An 18,098-nucleotide genomic window follows, 5' to 3' on the forward strand; every position below is an offset into this window, starting at 1 on the left:
GGGCCACCCTGCCTTGGTGGGAATCGGCCAGTGTGATAATAAATAAATAATAAATAGAAATTCAATAAACACAGGTTCCAAGCCTTTTCCTTGTCCTCCTATTAAATATAATGGGAATTATCAATAGACCCCGTCTCCAATAGACCTTTGACAATTATTATTATTATTATTATTATCAAAAAGAAGTGTTAAACCAAGACATCTGACAAGTCCCTGATCCTCCAGGCTGTGGTGGTCGTGTCTGTCTACATTCGGAAAACACCAAGTCTTAATTGGCCAGGTTTACCAGAACTGTTGCAAAGAGGCATGAACCCTACCACTGTACCACGTGAATTAACAAGCTATACGAAACACTCATTGAATTCACCAGGTGTTAAGTCTTCAAAATGGAACTCAAATTTAAATTATAGTACGAGTCAGGTCCCAGACCAGACTTGTACATTAATGCAGCCCGTTACCCTTCTCCAGTCAAAAATTTATATTTATAGCGACTGGAAAGTTACCACAGTAATTACATTACGTGGTTACCCAAACTGGCACTGTAATTGCCTTGGTTACCCAAACTGGCACTGTAATTGCCTTGGTTACCCAAACTGGCACTGTAATTGCCTTGGTTACCCAAACTGGCACTGTAATTGCCTTGGTTACCCAAACTGGCACTGTAATTGCCTTGGTTACCCAAACTGGCACTGTAATTGCCTTGGTTACCCAAACTGGCACTGTAATTGCCTTGGTTACCCAAACTGGCACTGTAATTGCCTTGTCATGTAGAAGTGACTACAGGTTAATGCCAGTGTTAATTTGGGTTACCATGTAATTACTATGTGCTTACCTTTAAGCACTATAGAAACTGACTTGAGAATGGTACCATCATAGAAAATAGTGCAAGTTTGGTCTGGGAATGGGCCGGAGGGGCCGTGACCCCCTGAAACAGCACAAGGTCAGTTCACTTTCCAACAACCCATGTAAAATAGTATACAGGTACAGTGGATCCCCACATAACGATATTATTTCGATCCAGAAGTCTGTTTGGGTGCCGTTATAGACCGTATTTGTTCCCATAAGAGATACTGTGAAGTAGATTAGTCCGTTTCAGACCCCCCAAAAATACACCTACAAAAGCACTTACAAAAATACACTTACATAATTGGTCGCGTTGGGAGCTGACTGTTATGCGGGGGTCCACTGTACTGTACCACCATTGTTTGTAAAGAATGCACAAGTGAAAAAAATGTCTCATCTCTGGACCAGATAAACAGGCAGAAGCAAATGAAAGCTATACATATACAGTGGACCCCCGCATAACGATTACCTCCGAATGTGACCAATTATGTAAGTGTATTTATGTAAGTGCGTTTGTACGTGTATGTTTGGGGGTCTGAAATGGACTAATCTACTTCACAATATTCCTTATGGGAACAAATTCGGTCAGTACTGGCACCTGAACATACTTCTGGAGTGAAAAAATATCGTTAACCGGGGGTCCACTGTATAAAGGTGACATTAATTGACCTATATGTTATTTTAACCCTTAAACTGTCCAAACGTAGATCTACGTTTCTTGAACATTTGAATGTAAAAAAAACTGATTACTTTTTTGTTGTTATACTGTATTTGAAAATATATAAAAAAAAACTTAGAAATGCTTTTGGAGAACTACGCATGTGAACGTAGATCGGCTTGGACAGTTTAACCCGTAAACGGTCCAAACGTATATATACGTTTTTTCAACATTTGAAAGTATAAAAGTAGATCTTTGTTTTTTTTTTTTACATTTGAAAATGTGTAAAAAAACTTTGATCTACTTTTTTTTGTTATACAGTGGACCCCCGCATAACGATCACCTCCGAATGTGACCAATTATGTAAGTGTATTTATGTAAGTGCGTTTGTACGTGTATGTTTGGGGGTCTGAAATGGACTAATCTACTTCACAATATTTCTTATGGGAACAAATTCAGTCAGTACTGGCACCTGAACATACTTCTGGAGTGAAAAAAGTTCGTTAACCGGGGGTCCACTGTATTTGAAAATATGTAAAAAAAAAAAAAAACGTAGGTCTACTTTTGGAGCGCTACACATGTGAACGTAGATCTGCCTGGACCGTTTACGGGTTAATATGGGGGTTGGCTGGAATAAGGACAACTATTATAGATGGTGAGAACACTATACAGTGGTACCCAGAGTTCCGAACTTTCTTCATTCCTGAAGGCTGTTCCAATGTCGTTACCGAATGAATTTATTCCCATAAGCAATAATGTAAATTAGATTAGTCCGTTTCAGACCCCCAAAAATGCACTTACAAAAGCACTGACAATAATACACTTGCATAATTGGTAGAGTTGTGAGAAGTTCGAAACTCAGGGCACCACTGTACATTCTATTTATACAAATAGTGTGTAGAGTGTTCTCACTAGCCAACCCCAGGCCTCCTGGTGGATCAGGGCCTGATCAACTAGGCTGTTACTGCTGGCCGTATGTAGTCCAATGTACGAACATACTAAGTGGGGTTCACAAAGTTACGTTTCTTAATATTTGTGCAACAAAACAATATCTGACCGTAAAACAAACGTAATACAGTGGTACCCCAAGTTTCACGTGGCTCCCAACTCAAACAATTATGCAAGTGTATTTTTGGGGGTCTGAAATGGACTAATCTAATTTACATTATTCCTTATGGGAACAAATTCATTCGGTATCGGCACTCGAACAGCCTTCTGGAACGAATTAAGTTCATAATTTAAGGTGCCGCTGTACTGTATGAGGTGGAGTGGGGATACGAGTGCTCGTCGACATACGATGGGGTTACATTCCGACAAGCCCACTGCAATTCGAAAATACTGTCAGTCGAATATGAACAAATGATAAACGAGTGAATAAACAGCCGTCACTGAATAAGTAAATAAAAATAATTACTAAATAAACAGCCGTACTGAAAGTAAACACACGGACACAAGTTACAGACTTGCCACCTTCACGTTGGGTAATTATCTTAAGTTTCACCTCCAAAATAATTGCTTTTGCACCAACGTAAAGCTGAAATATTGTAGCTCAAGGAACACATGTATACATAGAGTTGACAGGGAGCATTCCTACTACAAGGTAACCTAACTTAATCGAACTAATGTACCTAGTAAGTTTACTCAGGTACAGGTACACATAAATAAAGTTATATATGCTAATATGTATAGCAGCATGTGTGTAGAATACCTAGGATAAGCCAAAACAAGTCTAAGTGACTTATTTCCACTGGGGTCCTTGTAAATTAAATATACTAGGTATACTAAGAATAAGGTAGATCCTATCTTCATTGAATTAAAGATAGGATTAGATCACAGTAATAGGTACATGTACGTTAGCTATTCAAACAATCAATTCTTTTCTGTAGCTACATTCATTAGGTACCTTTTGGCTTTCTTCTTCAACTGACTCATGCTATGACTGGTTTTGACATGTACAGGCAGTCTGTTCAACTCCTTTATTATTGTACAATAAAAGGTGTTTGAAGCCTGGCCACTGACTGTGGGTACTACAAAGTTCTGTTCTCCCCCTCCCCTAGTATGTACTATGACTGCTTTGGCTCTCAGCCTTTACAAACTTGGCAACAAGATATTTTGGGCACTGAACAATTTTATAGAAGTGATTTAACTTCAGTTCTTTTACTCAATCTTCAACATTCAGTATATCCAGTTGTCATAATTCATCCGTGCCTACATGCTTTTGCACCAAGGTCCGGGATGAATTTCGCCATTTATAAGAGAACCTGTCACCGTATTATTAAAGTCAGCAGGGTGATATAGCGCTCGTTTCAGGCAGACATTATTGTAGCATCAGGGTGGTATAATTATACGATATGGGCACAATTCTTCGGCTCATTAGCTTCATACATAGGTGTGTACGTATATTTAGGTACAGGTGCACAAATAATGATACATAGTAACGTGTGTAAATTACCCCCCAGAATAACCCAAAAGGGTCAAAGTGACTTATTTCCTTTGGGGTCCTTGTGTAGTCTTGGTATCAGAAGTGGGTATAGTGTTCACAGTCAGCAGGGGTATGGATGACAATAATGGCATGCCCTCAAGTAATTATCAGTAGGGTAGTACAGTATTACAGAAAGCAAGGGTACGGATGACAATGTAGTGTACTAGGGTACTATCAGTAAGGTTATGACAATGTAGTGTACTAGGGTAATAATGTTATTAACAATAAGGGGTGCCCTAGGGGTACACATAAGGTTATTAACAATAATAAGGGAGTACCCTAGGGGTACTAATAAGATAATAATAATAAGGAGGCCCTTGGGGTACTAATAAGGTTAATAATAATAAGGGAGGTCCCCTAGGGGTACTAATAAGATTATTAACAATAATAAGGGGTGCCCTAGGGGTACTAATAAGATTATTAATAATAAGGGGAGCCCTAGGGGTACTAATAAGGTTAATAATAATAAGGGAGGTCCCCTAGGGGTACTAATAAGATTATTAACAATAATAAGGGGTGCCCTAGGGGTACTAATAAGATTATTAATAATAAGGAAGGCCCTAGGTGTCCTAATAAGGTTAATAATAATAAGGGGGTCCCCTAGGGGTACTAATAAGATTATTAACAATAAGGGAGTGCCTTAGGGGTACTAATAAGACTATTAACAACAATAATAAGGGAGTGTCCTAGGGGTACTAATAAGACTATTAACAACAATAATAAGGGAGTGTCCTAGGGGTACTAACAAGAACAATAAGGGAGTGTCCTAGGGGTACTAATAAGACTATTAACAACAATAATAAGGGAGTGTCCTAGGGGTACTAACAAGAACAATAAGGGAGTGTCCTAGGGGTACTAATAAGACTATTAACAACAATAATAAGGGAGTGTCCTAGGGGTACTAACAATAATAAGGGAGTGTCCTAGGGGTACTAATAACAGTGTCCTAGGGGTACTAATAACAGTGTCCTAGGGGTACTAATAACAGTGTTCTAGGGGTACTAATAACAGTGTCCTAGGGGTACTAATAACAGTGTCCTAGGGGTACTAATAACAGTGTCCTAGGGGTACTAATAACAGTGTCCCAGGGGTACTAACAGTGTCCCAGGGGTACTAAGTGTCCCAGGGGTACTAACAGCAGTGTCCCAGGGGTACTAACAACAGTGTCCCAGGGGTACTAACAGTGTCCCAGGGGTACTAACAACAATGCCCCAGGGGTACTCACTTGAGTCTAAGGTCTTCATTATCAGTCTTAATCTTGCCCACATCAATCTGGAGCTGAGCCTTCTCCCTAGCAGTGTCGTCTAGGAGCCTCCTAGCATCACCTAGCTCCTGCTGAGTGATGCTAGGAGTACTAACAACAGTGTCCCAGGGGTACTAACAGTGTCCCAGGGGTACTAACAGTGTCCCAGGGGTACTAACAGCAGTGTCCCAGGGGTACTAACAACAGTGTCCCAGGGGTACTAACAACAGTGTCCCAGGGGTACTAACAACAGTGTCCCAGGGGTACTAACAGTGTCCCAGGGGTACTAACAGTGTCCCAGGGGTACTAACAACACTGTCCCAGGGGTACTAACAACACTGTCCCAGGGGTACTAACAACAGTGTCCCAGGGGTACTAACAGTGTCCCAGGGGTACTAACAGTGTCCCAGGGGTACTAACAACAATGTCCCAGGGGTACTAACAACAGTGTCCCAGGGGTACTAACAGTGTCCCTGGGGTACTAACAGTGTCCCAGGGGTACTAACAGTGTCCCAGGGGTACTAACAACAATGTCCCAGGGGTACTAACAACAGTGTCCCAGGGGTACTAACAGTGTCCCAGGGGTACTAACAGTGTCCCAGGGGTACTAACAGCAGTGTCCCAGGGGTACTAACAACAGTGTCCCAGGGGTACTAACAACAGTGTCCCAGGGGTACTAACAACAGTGTCCCAGGGGTACTAACAACAGTCCCAGGGGTACTAACAACAGTGTCCCAGGGGTACTAACAGTGTCCCAGGGGTACTAACAGTGTCCCGGGGGTACTAACAGTGTCCCAGGGGTACTAACAGTGTCCCAGGGGTACTAACAGTGTCCCAGGGGTACTAACAGTGTCCCAGGGGTACTAACAGTGTCCCAGGGGTACTAAGTGTCCCAGGGGTACTAACAACAATGTCCCAGGGGTACTAACAATAGTGTCCCAGGGGTACTAACAGTGTCCCAGGGGTACTAACAACAATGCCCCAGGGGTACTCACTTGACTCTAAGGTCTTCATTATCAGTCTTAATCTTGCCCACATCAATCTGGAGCTGAGCCTTCTCCCTAGCAGTGTCGTCTAGGAGCCTCCTAGCATCACCTAGCTCCTGCTGAGTGATGCTAGGAGTACTAACAACAGTGTCCCAGGGGTACTAACAGTGTCCCAGGGGTACTAACAGTGTCCCAGGGGTACTAACAGCAGTGTCCCAGGGGTACTAACAACAGTGTCCCAGGGGTACTAACAACAGTGTCCCAGGGGTACTAACAACAGTGTCCCAGGGGTACTAACAGTGTCCCAGGGGTACTAACAGTGTCCCAGGGGTACTAACAACACTGTCCCAGGGGTACTAACAACACTGTCCCAGGGGTACTAACAACAGTGTCCCAGGGGTACTAACAGTGTCCCAGGGGTACTAACAGTGTCCCAGGGGTACTAACAACAATGTCCCAGGGGTACTAACAACAGTGTCCCAGGGGTACTAACAGTGTCCCTGGGGTACTAACAGTGTCCCAGGGGTACTAACAGTGTCCCAGGGGTACTAACAACAATGTCCCAGGGGTACTAACAACAGTGTCCCAGGGGTACTAACAGTGTCCCAGGGGTACTAACAGTGTCCCAGGGGTACTAACAGCAGTGTCCCAGGGGTACTAACAACAGTGTCCCAGGGGTACTAACAACAGTGTCCCAGGGGTACTAACAACAGTGTCCCAGGGGTACTAACAACAGTGTCCCAGGGGTACTAACAACAGTGTCCCAGGGGTACTAACAGTGTCCCAGGGGTACTAACAGTGTCCCGGGGGTACTAACAGTGTCCCAGGGGTACTAACAGTGTCCCAGGGGTACTAACAGTGTCCCAGGGGTACTAACAGTGTCCCAGGGGTACTAACAGTGTCCCAGGGGTACTAAGTGTCCCAGGGGTACTAACAACAATGTCCCAGGGGTACTAACAATAGTGTCCCAGGGGTACTAACAGTGTCCCAGGGGTACTAACAACAATGCCCCAGGGGTACTCACTTGACTCTAAGGTCTTCATTATCAGTCTTAATCTTGCCCACATCAATCTGGAGCTGAGCCTTCTCCCTAGCAGTGTCGTCTAGGAGCCTCCTAGCATCACCTAGCTCCTGCTGAGTGATGCTAGGAGTACTAACAACAGTGTCCCAGGGGTACTAACAGTGTCCCAGGGGTACTAACAACAATGTCCCAGGGGTACTAACAGTGTCCCAGGGGTACTAACAGTGTCCCAGGGGTACTAAGTGTCCCAGGGGTACTAACAGCAGTGTCCCAGGGGTACTAACAACAGTGTCCCAGGGGTACTAACAGTGTCCCAGGGGTACTAACAACAATGCCCCAGGGGTACTCACTTGACTCTAAGGTCTTCATTATCAGTCTTAATCTTGCCCACATCAATCTGGAGCTGAGCCTTCTCCCTAGCAGTGTCGTCTAGGAGCCTCCTAGCATCACCTAGCTCCTGCTGAGTGATGCTAGGAGTACTAACAACAGTGTCCCAGGGGTACTAACAACAATGCCCCAGGGGTACTAACAGTGTCCCAGGGGTACTAACAGTGTCCCAGGGGTACTAACAGTGTCCCAGGGGTACTAACAACAGTGTCCCAGGGGTACTAACAACAGTGTCCCAGGGGTACTAACAACAATGCCCCAGGGGTACTAACAGTGTCCCAGGGGTACTAACAGTGTCCCAGGGGTACTAACAACAATGCCCCAGGGGTACTAACAGTGTCCCAGGGGTACTAACAGTGTCCCAGGGGTACTAACAGTGTCCCAGGGGTACTAACAGTGTCCCAGGGGTACTAACAGTGTCCCAGGGGTACTAACAGTGTCCCAGGGGTACTAACAGTGTCCCAGGGGTACTAACAGTGTCCCAGGGGTACTAACAGTGTCCCAGGGGTACTAACAGTGTCCCAGGGGTACTAACAGTGTCCCAGGGGTACTAACAACAGTGTCCCAGGGGTACTAACAACAGTGTCCCAGGGGTACTAACAACAGTGTCCCAGGGGTACTAACAACAATGCCCCAGGGGTACTAACAGTGTCCCAGGGGTACTAACAGTGTCCCAGGGGTACTAACAACAGTGTCCCAGGGGTACTAACAGTGTCCCAGGGGTACTAACAGTGTCCCAGGGGTACTAACAGTGTCCCAGGGGTACTAACAGTGTCCCAGGGGTACTAACAGTGTCCCAGGGGTACTAACAGTGTCCCAGGGGTACTAACAACAATGTCCCAGGGGTACTAACAGTGTCCCAGGGGTACTAACAGTGTCCCAGGGGTACTAACAACAATGTCCCAGGGGTACTCACTTGAGTCTAAGGTCTTCATTATCAGTCTTAATCTTGCCCACATCAATCTGGAGCTGAGCCTTCTCCCTAGCAGTGTCGTCTAGGAGCCTCCTAGCATCACCTAGCTCCTGCTGAGTGATGCTAGGAGTACTAACAACAGTGTCCCAGGGGTACTAACAGTGTCCCAGGGGTACTAACAACAATGTCCCAGGGGTACTAACAACAATGTCCCAGGGGTACTAACAACAGTGTCCCAGGGGTACTAACAGTGTCCCAGGGGTACTAACAACAATGCCCCAGGGGTACTCACTTGAGTCTAAGGTCTTCATTATCAGTCTTAATCTTGCCCACATCAATCTGGAGCTGAGCCTTCTCCCTAGCAGTGTCGTCTAGGAGCCTCCTAGCATCACCTAGCTCCTGCTGAGTGATGCTAGGAGTACTAACAACAGTGTCCCAGGGGTACTAACAGTGTCCCAGGGGTACTAACAGTGTCCCAGGGGTACTAACAGTGTCCCAGGGGTACTAACAGTGTCCCAGGGGTACTAACAGTGTCCCAGGGGTACTAACAGTGTCCCAGGGGTACTAACAGTGTCCCAGGGGTACTAACAGTGTCCCAGGGGTACTAACAGTGTCCCAGGGGTACTAACAGTGTCCCAGGGGTACTAACAGTGTCCCAGGGGTACTAACAGTGTCCCAGGGGTACTAACAACAGTGTCCCAGGGGTACTAACAACAGTGTCCCAGGGGTACTAACAGTGTCCCAGGGGTACTAACAACAGTGTCCCAGGGGTACTAACAGTGTCCCAGGGGTACTAACAACAGTGTCCCAGGGGTACTAACAACAGTGTCCCAGGGGTACTAACAGTGTCCCAGGGGTACTAACAGTGTCCCAGGGGTACTAACAGTGTCCCAGGGGTACTAACAGTGTCCCAGGGGTACTAACAGCAGTGTCCCAGGGGTACTAACAGTGTCCCAGGGGTACTAACAACAGTGTCCCAGGGGTACTAACAGTGTCCCAGGGGTACTAACAGTGTCCCAGGGGTACTAACAGTGTCCCAGGGGTACTAACAGTGTCCCAGGGGTACTAACAACAGTGTCCCAGGGGTACTAACAGTGTCCCAGGGGTACTAACAGTGTCCCAGGGGTACTAACAACAGTGTCCCAGGGGTACTAACAGTGTCCCAGGGGTACTAACAACAATGCCCCAGGGGTACTCACTTGAGTCTAAGGTCTTCATTATCAGTCTTAATCTTGCCCACATCAATCTGGAGCTGAGCCTTCTCCCTAGCAGTGTCGTCTAGGAGCCTCCTAGCATCACCTAGCTCCTGCTGAGTGATGCTAGGAGTACTAACAACAGTGTCCCAGGGGTACTAACAGTGTCCCAGGGGTACTAACAGTGTCCCAGGGGTACTAACAGTGTCCCAGGGGTACTAACAGCAGTGTCCCAGGGGTACTAACAACAGTGTCCCAGGGGTACTAACAACAGTGTCCCAGGGGTACTAACAGTGTCCCAGGGGTACTAACAGTGTCCCAGGGGTACTAACAGTGTCCCAGGGGTACTAACAGCAGTGTCCCAGGGGTACTAACAACAGTGTCCCAGGGGTACTAACAACAGTGTCCCAGGGGTACTAACAGTGTCCCAGGGGTACTAACAGTGTCCCAGGGGTACTAACAGTGTCCCAGGGGTACTAACAACAGTGTCCCAGGGGTACTAACAGTGTCCCAGGGGTACTAACAACAGTGTCCCAGGGGTACTAACAGTGTCCCAGGGGTACTAACAACAATGCCCCAGGGGTACTCACTTGACTCTAAGGTCTTCATTATCAGTCTTAATCTTGCCCACATCAATCTGGAGCTGAGCCTTCTCCCTAGCAGTGTCGTCTAGGAGCCTCCTAGCATCACCTAGCTCCTGCTGAGTGATGCTAGGAGTACTAACAACAGTGTCCCAGGGGTACTAACAGTGTCCCAGGGGTACTAACAGTGTCCCAGGGGTACTAACAACAATGCCCCAGGGGTACTCACTTGACTCTAAGGTCTTCATTATCAGTCTTAATCTTGCCCACATCAATCTGGAGCTGAGCCTTCTCCCTAGCAGTGTCGTCTAGGAGCCTCCTAGCATCACCTAGCTCCTGCTGAGTGATGCTAGGAGTACTAACAACAGTGTCCCAGGGGTACTAACAGTGTCCCAGGGGTACTAACAGTGTCCCAGGGGTACTAACAACAGTGTCCCAGGGGTACTAACAACAATGCCCCAGGGGTACTCACTTGAGTCTAAGGTCTTCATTATCAGTCTTAATCTTGCCCACATCAATCTGGAGCTGAGCCTTCTCCCTAGCAGTGTCGTCTAGGAGCCTCCTAGCATCACCTAGCTCCTGCTGAGTGATGCTAGGAGTACTAACAACAGTGTCCCAGGGGTACTAACAGTGTCCCAGGGGTACTAACAGTGTCCCAGGGGTACTAACAGTGTCCCAGGGGTACTAACAGTGTCCCAGGGGTACTAACAGTGTCCCAGGGGTACTAACAGTGTCCCAGGGGTACTAACAGTGTCCCAGGGGTACTAACAGTGTCCCAGGGGTACTAACAGTGTCCCAGGGGTACTAACAACAGTGTCCCAGGGGTACTAACAACAGTGTCCCAGGGGTACTAACAGTGTCCCAGGGGTACTAACAACAGTGTCCCAGGGGTACTAACAACAGTGTCCCAGGGGTACTAACAACAGTGTCCCAGGGGTACTAACAACAGTGTCCCAGGGGTACTAACAACAGTGTCCCAGGGGTACTAACAACAGTGTCCCAGGGGTACTAACAACAGTGTCCCAGGGGTACTAACAGTGTCCCAGGGGTACTAACAGTGTCCCAGGGGTACTAACAACAATGTCCCAGGGGTACTCACTTGAGTCTAAGGTCTTCATTATCAGTCTTAATCTTGCCCACATCAATCTGGAGCTGAGCCTTCTCCCTAGCAGTGTCGTCTAGGAGCCTCCTAGCATCACCTAGCTCCTGCTGAGTGATGCTAGGAGTACTAACAACAGTGTCCCAGGGGTACTAACAGTGTCCCAGGGGTACTAACAGTGTCCCAGGGGTACTAACAGTGTCCCAGGGGTACAAACAGTGTCCCAGGGGTACTAACAGTGTCCCAGGGGTACTAACAGTGTCCCAGGGGTACTAACAGTGTCCCAGGGGTACTAACAGTGTCCCAGGGGTACTAACAGTGTCCCAGGGGTACTAACAGTGTCCCAGGGGTACTAACAGTGTCCCAGGGGTACTAACAACAGTGTCCCAGGGGTACTAACAGTGTCCCAGGGGTACTAACAGTGTCCCAGGGGTACTAACAGTGTCCCAGGGGTACTAACAGTGTCCCAGGGGTACTAACAGTGTCCCAGGGGTACTAACAGTGTCCCAGGGGTACTAACAGTGTCCCAGGGGTACTAACAGTGTCCCAGGGGTACTAACAGTGTCCCAGGGGTACTAACAGTGTCCCAGGGGTACTAACAGTGTCCCAGGGGTACTAACAGTGTCCCAGGGGTACTAACAGTGTCCCAGGGGTACTAACAGTGTCCCAGGGGTACTAACAACAGTGTCCCAGGGGTACTAACAACAGTGTCCCAGGGGTACTAACAGTGTCCCAGGGGTACTAACAACAATGCCCCAGGGGTACTCACTTGAGTCTAAGGTCTTCATTATCAGTCTTAATCTTGCCCACATCAATCTGGAGCTGAGCCTTCTCCCTAGCAGTGTCGTCTAGGAGCCTCCTAGCATCACCTAGCTCCTGCTGAGTGATGCTAGGAGTACTAACAACAGTGTCCCAGGGGTACTAACAGTGTCCCAGGGGTACTAACAGTGTCCCAGGGGTACTAACAGTGTCCCAGGGGTACTAACAGCAGTGTCCCAGGGGTACTAACAGTGTCCCAGGGGTACTAACAACAGTGTCCCAGGGGTACTAACAGTGTCCCAGGGGTACTAACAGTGTCCCAGGGGTACTAACAGTGTCCCAGGGGTACTAACAACAATGCCCCAGGGGTACTCACTTGAGTCTAAGGTCTTCATTATCAGTCTTAATCTTGCCCACATCAATCTGGAGCTGAGCCTTCTCCCTAGCAGTGTCGTCTAGGAGCCTCCTAGCATCACCTAGCTCCTGCTGAGTGATGCTAGGAGTACTAACAACAGTGTCCCAGGGGTACTAACAGTGTCCCAGGGGTACTAACAGTGTCCCAGGGGTACTAACAGCAGTGTCCCAGGGGTACTAACAGCAGTGTCCCAGGGGTACTAACAACAGTGTCCCAGGGGTACTAACAACAGTGTCCCAGGGGTACTAACAGTGTCCCAGGGGTACTAACAGTGTCCCAGGGGTACTAACAGTGTCCCAGGGGTACTAACAACAATGCCCCAGGGGTACTCACTTGAGTCTAAGGTCTTCATTATCAGTCTTAATCTTGCCCACATCAATCTGGAGCTGAGCCTTCTCCCTAGCAGTGTCGTCTAGGAGCCTCCTAGCATCACCTAGCTCCTGCTGAGTGATGCTAGGAGTACTAACAACAGTGTCCCAGGGGTACTAACAGTGTCCCAGGGGTACTAACAGTGTCCCAGGGGTACTAACAGTGTCCCAGGGGTACTAACAGTGTCCCAGGGGTACTAACAGTGTCCCAGGGGTACTAACAGTGTCCCAGGGGTACTAACAGTGTCCCAGGGGTACTAACAGTGTCCCAGGGGTACTAACAGTGTCCCAGGGGTACTAACAACAATGCCCCAGGGGTACTCACTTGAGTCTAAGGTCTTCATTATCAGTCTTAATCTTGCCCACATCAATCTGGAGCTGAGCCTTCTCCCTAGCAGTGTCGTCTAGGAGCCTCCTAGCATCACCTAGCTCCTGCTGAGTGATGCTAGGAGTACTAACAACAGTGTCCCAGGGGTACTAACAGTGTCCCAGGGGTACTAACAGTGTCCCAGGGGTACTAACAGTGTCCCAGGGGTACTAACAGCAGTGTCCCAGGGGTACTAACAACAGTGTCCCAGGGGTACTAACAGTGTCCCAGGGGTACTAACAGTGTCCCAGGGGTACTAACAGTGTCCCAGGGGTACTAACAGTGTCCCAGGGGTACTAACAACAATGCCCCAGGGGTACTAACAACAGTGTCCCAGGGGTACTAACAGTGTCCCAGGGGTACTAACAGTGTCCCAGGGGTACTAACAGTGTCCCAGGGGTACTAACAGTGTCCCAGGGGTACTAACAACAATGCCCCAGGGGTACTAACAACAGTGTCCCAGGGGTACTAACAACAATGTCCCAGGGGTACTAACAGTGTCCCAGGGGTACTAACAACAATGCCCCAGGGGTACTCACTTGACTCTAAGGTCTTCATTATCAGTCTTAATCTTGCCCACATCAATCTGGAGCTGAGCCTTCTCCCTAGCAGTGTCGTCTAGGAGCCTCCTAGCATCACCTAGCTCCTGCTGAGTGATGCTAGGAGTACTAACAACAGTGTCCCAGGGGTACTAACAGTGTCCCAGGGGTACTAACAGTGTCCCAGGGGTACTAACAGTGTCCCAGGGGTACCAACAGTGTCCCAGGGGTACTAACAGTGTCCCAGGGGTACTAACAGTGTCCCAGGGGTACTAACAACAGTGTCCCAGGGGTACTAACAGTGTCCCAGGGGTACTAACAGTGTCCCAGGGGTACTAACAGTGTCCCAGGGGTACTAACAGTGTCCCAGGGGTACTAACAGTGTCCCAGGGGTACTAACAGTGTCCCAGGGGTACTAACAGTGTCCCAGGGGTACTAACAGTGTCCCAGGGGTACTAACAGTGTCCCAGGGGTACTAACAACAATGCCCCAGGGGTACTCACTTGAGTCTAAGGTCTTCATTATCAGTCTTAATCTTGCCCACATCAATCTGGAGCTGATCCTTCTCCCTAGCAGTGTCGTCTAGGAGCCTCCTAGCATCACCTAGCTCCTGCTGAGTGATGCTAGGAGTACTAACAACAGTGTCCCAGGGGTACTAACAGTGTCCCAGGGGTACTAACAGTGTCCCAGGGGTACTAACAGTGTCCCAGGGGTACTAACAGTGTCCCAGGGGTACTAACAGTGTCCCAGGGGTACTAACAGTGTCCCAGGGGTACTAACAACAGTGTCCCAGGGGTACTAACAGTGTCCCAGGGGTACTAACAGTGTCCCAGGGGTACTAACAGTGTCCCAGGGGTACTAACAGTGTCCCAGGGGTACTAACAGTGTCCCAGGGGTACTAACAGTGTCCCAGGGGTACTAACAGTGTCCCAGGGGTACTAACAGTGTCCCAGGGGTACTAACAGTGTCCCAGGGGTACTAACAGTGTCCCAGGGGTACTAACAGTGTCCCAGGGGTACTAACAACAATGCCCCAGGGGTACTCACTTGAGTCTAAGGTCTTCATTATCAGTCTTAATCTTGCCCACATCAATCTGGAGCTGAGCCTTCTCCCTAGCAGTGTCGTCTAGGAGCCTCCTAGCATCACCTAGCTCCTGCTGAGTGATGCTAGGAGTACTAACAACAGTGTCCCAGGGGTACTAACAGTGTCCCAGGGGTACTAACAGTGTCCCAGGGGTACTAACAGTGTCCCAGGGGTACTAACAGTGTCCCAGGGGTACTAACAGTGTCCCAGGGGTACTAACAGTGTCCCAGGGGTACTAACAGTGTCCCAGGGGTACTAACAGTGTCCCAGGGGTACTAACAGTGTCCCAGGGGTACTAACAGTGTCCCAGGGGTACCAACAGTGTCCCAGGGGTACTAACAGTGTCCCAGGGGTACTAACAGTGTCCCAGGGGTACTAACAACAGTGTCCCAGGGGTACTAACAGTGTCCCAGGGGTACTAACAGTGTCCCAGGGGTACTAACAGTGTCCCAGGGGTACTAACAGTGTCCCAGGGGTACTAACAGTGTCCCAGGGGTACTAACAGTGTCCCAGGGGTACTAACAGTGTCCCAGGGGTACTAACAGTGTCCCAGGGGTACTAACAGTGTCCCAGGGGTACTAACAACAATGCCCCAGGGGTACTCACTTGAGTCTAAGGTCTTCATTATCAGTCTTAATCTTGCCCACATCAATCTGGAGCTGATCCTTCTCCCTAGCAGTGTCGTCTAGGAGCCTCCTAGCATCACCTAGCTCCTGCTGAGTGATGCTAGGAGTACTAACAACAGTGTCCCAGGGGTACTAACAGTGTCCCAGGGGTACTAACAGTGTCCCAGGGGTACTAACAGTGTCCCAGGGGTACTAACAGTGTCCCAGGGGTACTAACAGTGTCCCAGGGGTACTAACAGTGTCCCAGGGGTACTAACAACAGTGTCCCAGGGGTACTAACAGTGTCCCAGGGGTACTAACAGTGTCCCAGGGGTACTAACAGTGTCCCAGGGGTACTAACAGTGTCCCAGGGGTACTAACAGTGTCCCAGGGGTACTAACAGTGTCCCAGGGGTACTAACAGTGTCCCAGGGGTACTAACAGTGTCCCAGGGGTACTAACAGTGTCCCAGGGGTACTAACAGTGTCCCAGGGGTACTAACAGTGTCCCAGGGGTACTAACAACAATGCCCCAGGGGTACTCACTTGAGTCTAAGGTCTTCATTATCAGTCTTAATCTTGCCCACATCAATCTGGAGCTGAGCCTTCTCCCTAGCAGTGTCGTCTAGGAGCCTCCTAGCATCACCTAGCTCCTGCTGAGTGATGCTAGGAGTACTAACAACAGTGTCCCAGGGGTACTAACAGTGTCCCAGGGGTACTAACAGTGTCCCAGGGGTACTAACAGTGTCCCAGGGGTACTAACAGTGTCCCAGGGGTACTAACAGTGTCCCAGGGGTACTAACAGTGTCCCAGGGGTACTAACAGTGTCCCAGGGGTACTAACAGTGTCCCAGGGGTACTAACAGTGTCCCAGGGGTACTAACAGTGTCCCAGGGGTACTAACAGTGTCCCAGGGGTACTAACAGTGTCCCAGGGGTACTAACAGTGTCCCAGGGGTACTAACAGTGTCCCTGGGGTACTAACAACAATGCCCCAGGGGTACTAACAGTGTCCCAGGGGTACTAACAGTGCCCCAGGGGTACTAACAGTGTCCCAGGGGTACTAACAACAATGCCCCAGGGGTACTCACTTGACTCTAAGGTCTTCATTATCAGTCTTAATCTTGCCCACATCAATCTGGAGCTGAGCCTTCTCCCTAGCAGTGTCGTCTAGGAGCCTCCTAGCATCACCTAGCTCCTGCTGAGTGATGCTAGGAGTACTAACAACAGTGTCCCAGGGGTACTAACAGTGTCCCAGGGGTACTAACAGTGTCCCAGGGGTACTAACAGTGTCCCAGGGGTACTAACAGTGTCCCAGGGGTACTAACAGTGTCCCAGGGGTACTAACAGTGTCCCAGGGGTACTAACAGTGTCCCAGGGGTACTAACAGTGTCCCAGGGGTACTAACAGTGTCCCAGGGGTACTAACAGTGTCCCAGGGGTACTAACAACAGTGTCCCAGGGGTACTAACAACAGTGTCCCAGGGGTACTAACAACAGTGTCCCAGGGGTACTAACAGTGTCCCAGGGGTACTAACAACAATGTCCCAGGGGTACTCACTTGAGTCTAAGGTCTTCATTATCAGTCTTAATCTTGCCCACATCAATCTGGAGCTGAGCCTTCTCCCTAGCAGTGTCGTCTAGGAGCCTCCTAGCATCACCTAGCTCCTGCTGAGTGATGCTAGGAGTACTAACAACAGTGTCCCAGGGGTACTAACAGTGTCCCAGGGGTACTAACAGTGTCCCAGGGGTACTAACAGTGTCCCAGGGGTACTAACAGTGTCCCAGGGGTACTAACAACAGTGTCCCAGGGGTACTAACAACAGTGTCCCAGGGGTACTAACAGTGTCCCAGGGGTACTAACAAGTGCCTCAGGGGTACTAACAACAGTGTCCCAGGGGTACTAACAACAGTGTCCCAGGGGTACTAACAACAGTGTCCCAGGGGTACTAACAACAGTGTCCCAGGGGTACTAACAACAGTGTCCCAGGGGTACTAACAGTGTCCCAGGGGTACTCACTTGAGTCTAAGGTCTTCATTATCAGTCTTAATCTTGCCCACATCAATCTGGAGCTGAGCCTTCTCCCTAGCAGTGTCGTCTAGGAGCCTCCTAGCATCACCTAGCTCCTGCTCGTACAAACTCTTCATAGAAACAACTTCCTTGGTCACTGACTCTTGTATCGTCTCCACCTGCAGGTTAAGCCTGCTGTTCTCGCACTCCAGCTGACGTACACGGTCAATGTAGGCTGCCAGCCGGTCATTCAGGCACTGTAACTCGGCTTTCTCCTGAAGCCGGGATAATCTAGTGGGGCTGAGAGGGGAGGATCGGGCTCTGCCGAAGCCGCTAGGGGTTGATGTTCTCTCTCCGCCGCCTTTTGGCGTCTCTGAGCCACTGGTGGTGGAGCTCGAGGATACTGTTACCTTCCTGCTGGTGCTGCGTGTCGACATGGTGCCCCGGGAGGGTATGTGACGGCTAATGTGGGGTATAAGAGGGTATGTAGTGGCGCAGGAGAGACACTTGTCAACAATGAGAGGCGGCGTCCATACACACAACCTACAAA

General features: G+C 49.0%; 1 protein-coding gene across 1 annotated transcript in view; it reads right to left on the reverse strand.

The window, feature by feature from the left end:
* Positions 1–18,098, reverse strand: part of LOC128702482 (lamin Dm0) — a 117,809-nt gene extending 99,711 nt beyond the window's left edge. Inside the window, exon 1 of the mRNA XM_070105357.1 lies at positions 17,558–18,098. Coding sequence (XP_069961458.1) covers positions 17,558–17,985 — 428 coding nt within the window. The 5' untranslated portion in view covers positions 17,986–18,098. The remainder of the gene's footprint in view (positions 1–17,557) is intronic.

This window comes from Cherax quadricarinatus, chromosome 98, assembly GCF_038502225.1.
Source record: "Cherax quadricarinatus isolate ZL_2023a chromosome 98, ASM3850222v1, whole genome shotgun sequence".
Lineage (NCBI taxonomy): Eukaryota > Metazoa > Arthropoda > Malacostraca > Decapoda > Parastacidae > Cherax > Cherax quadricarinatus.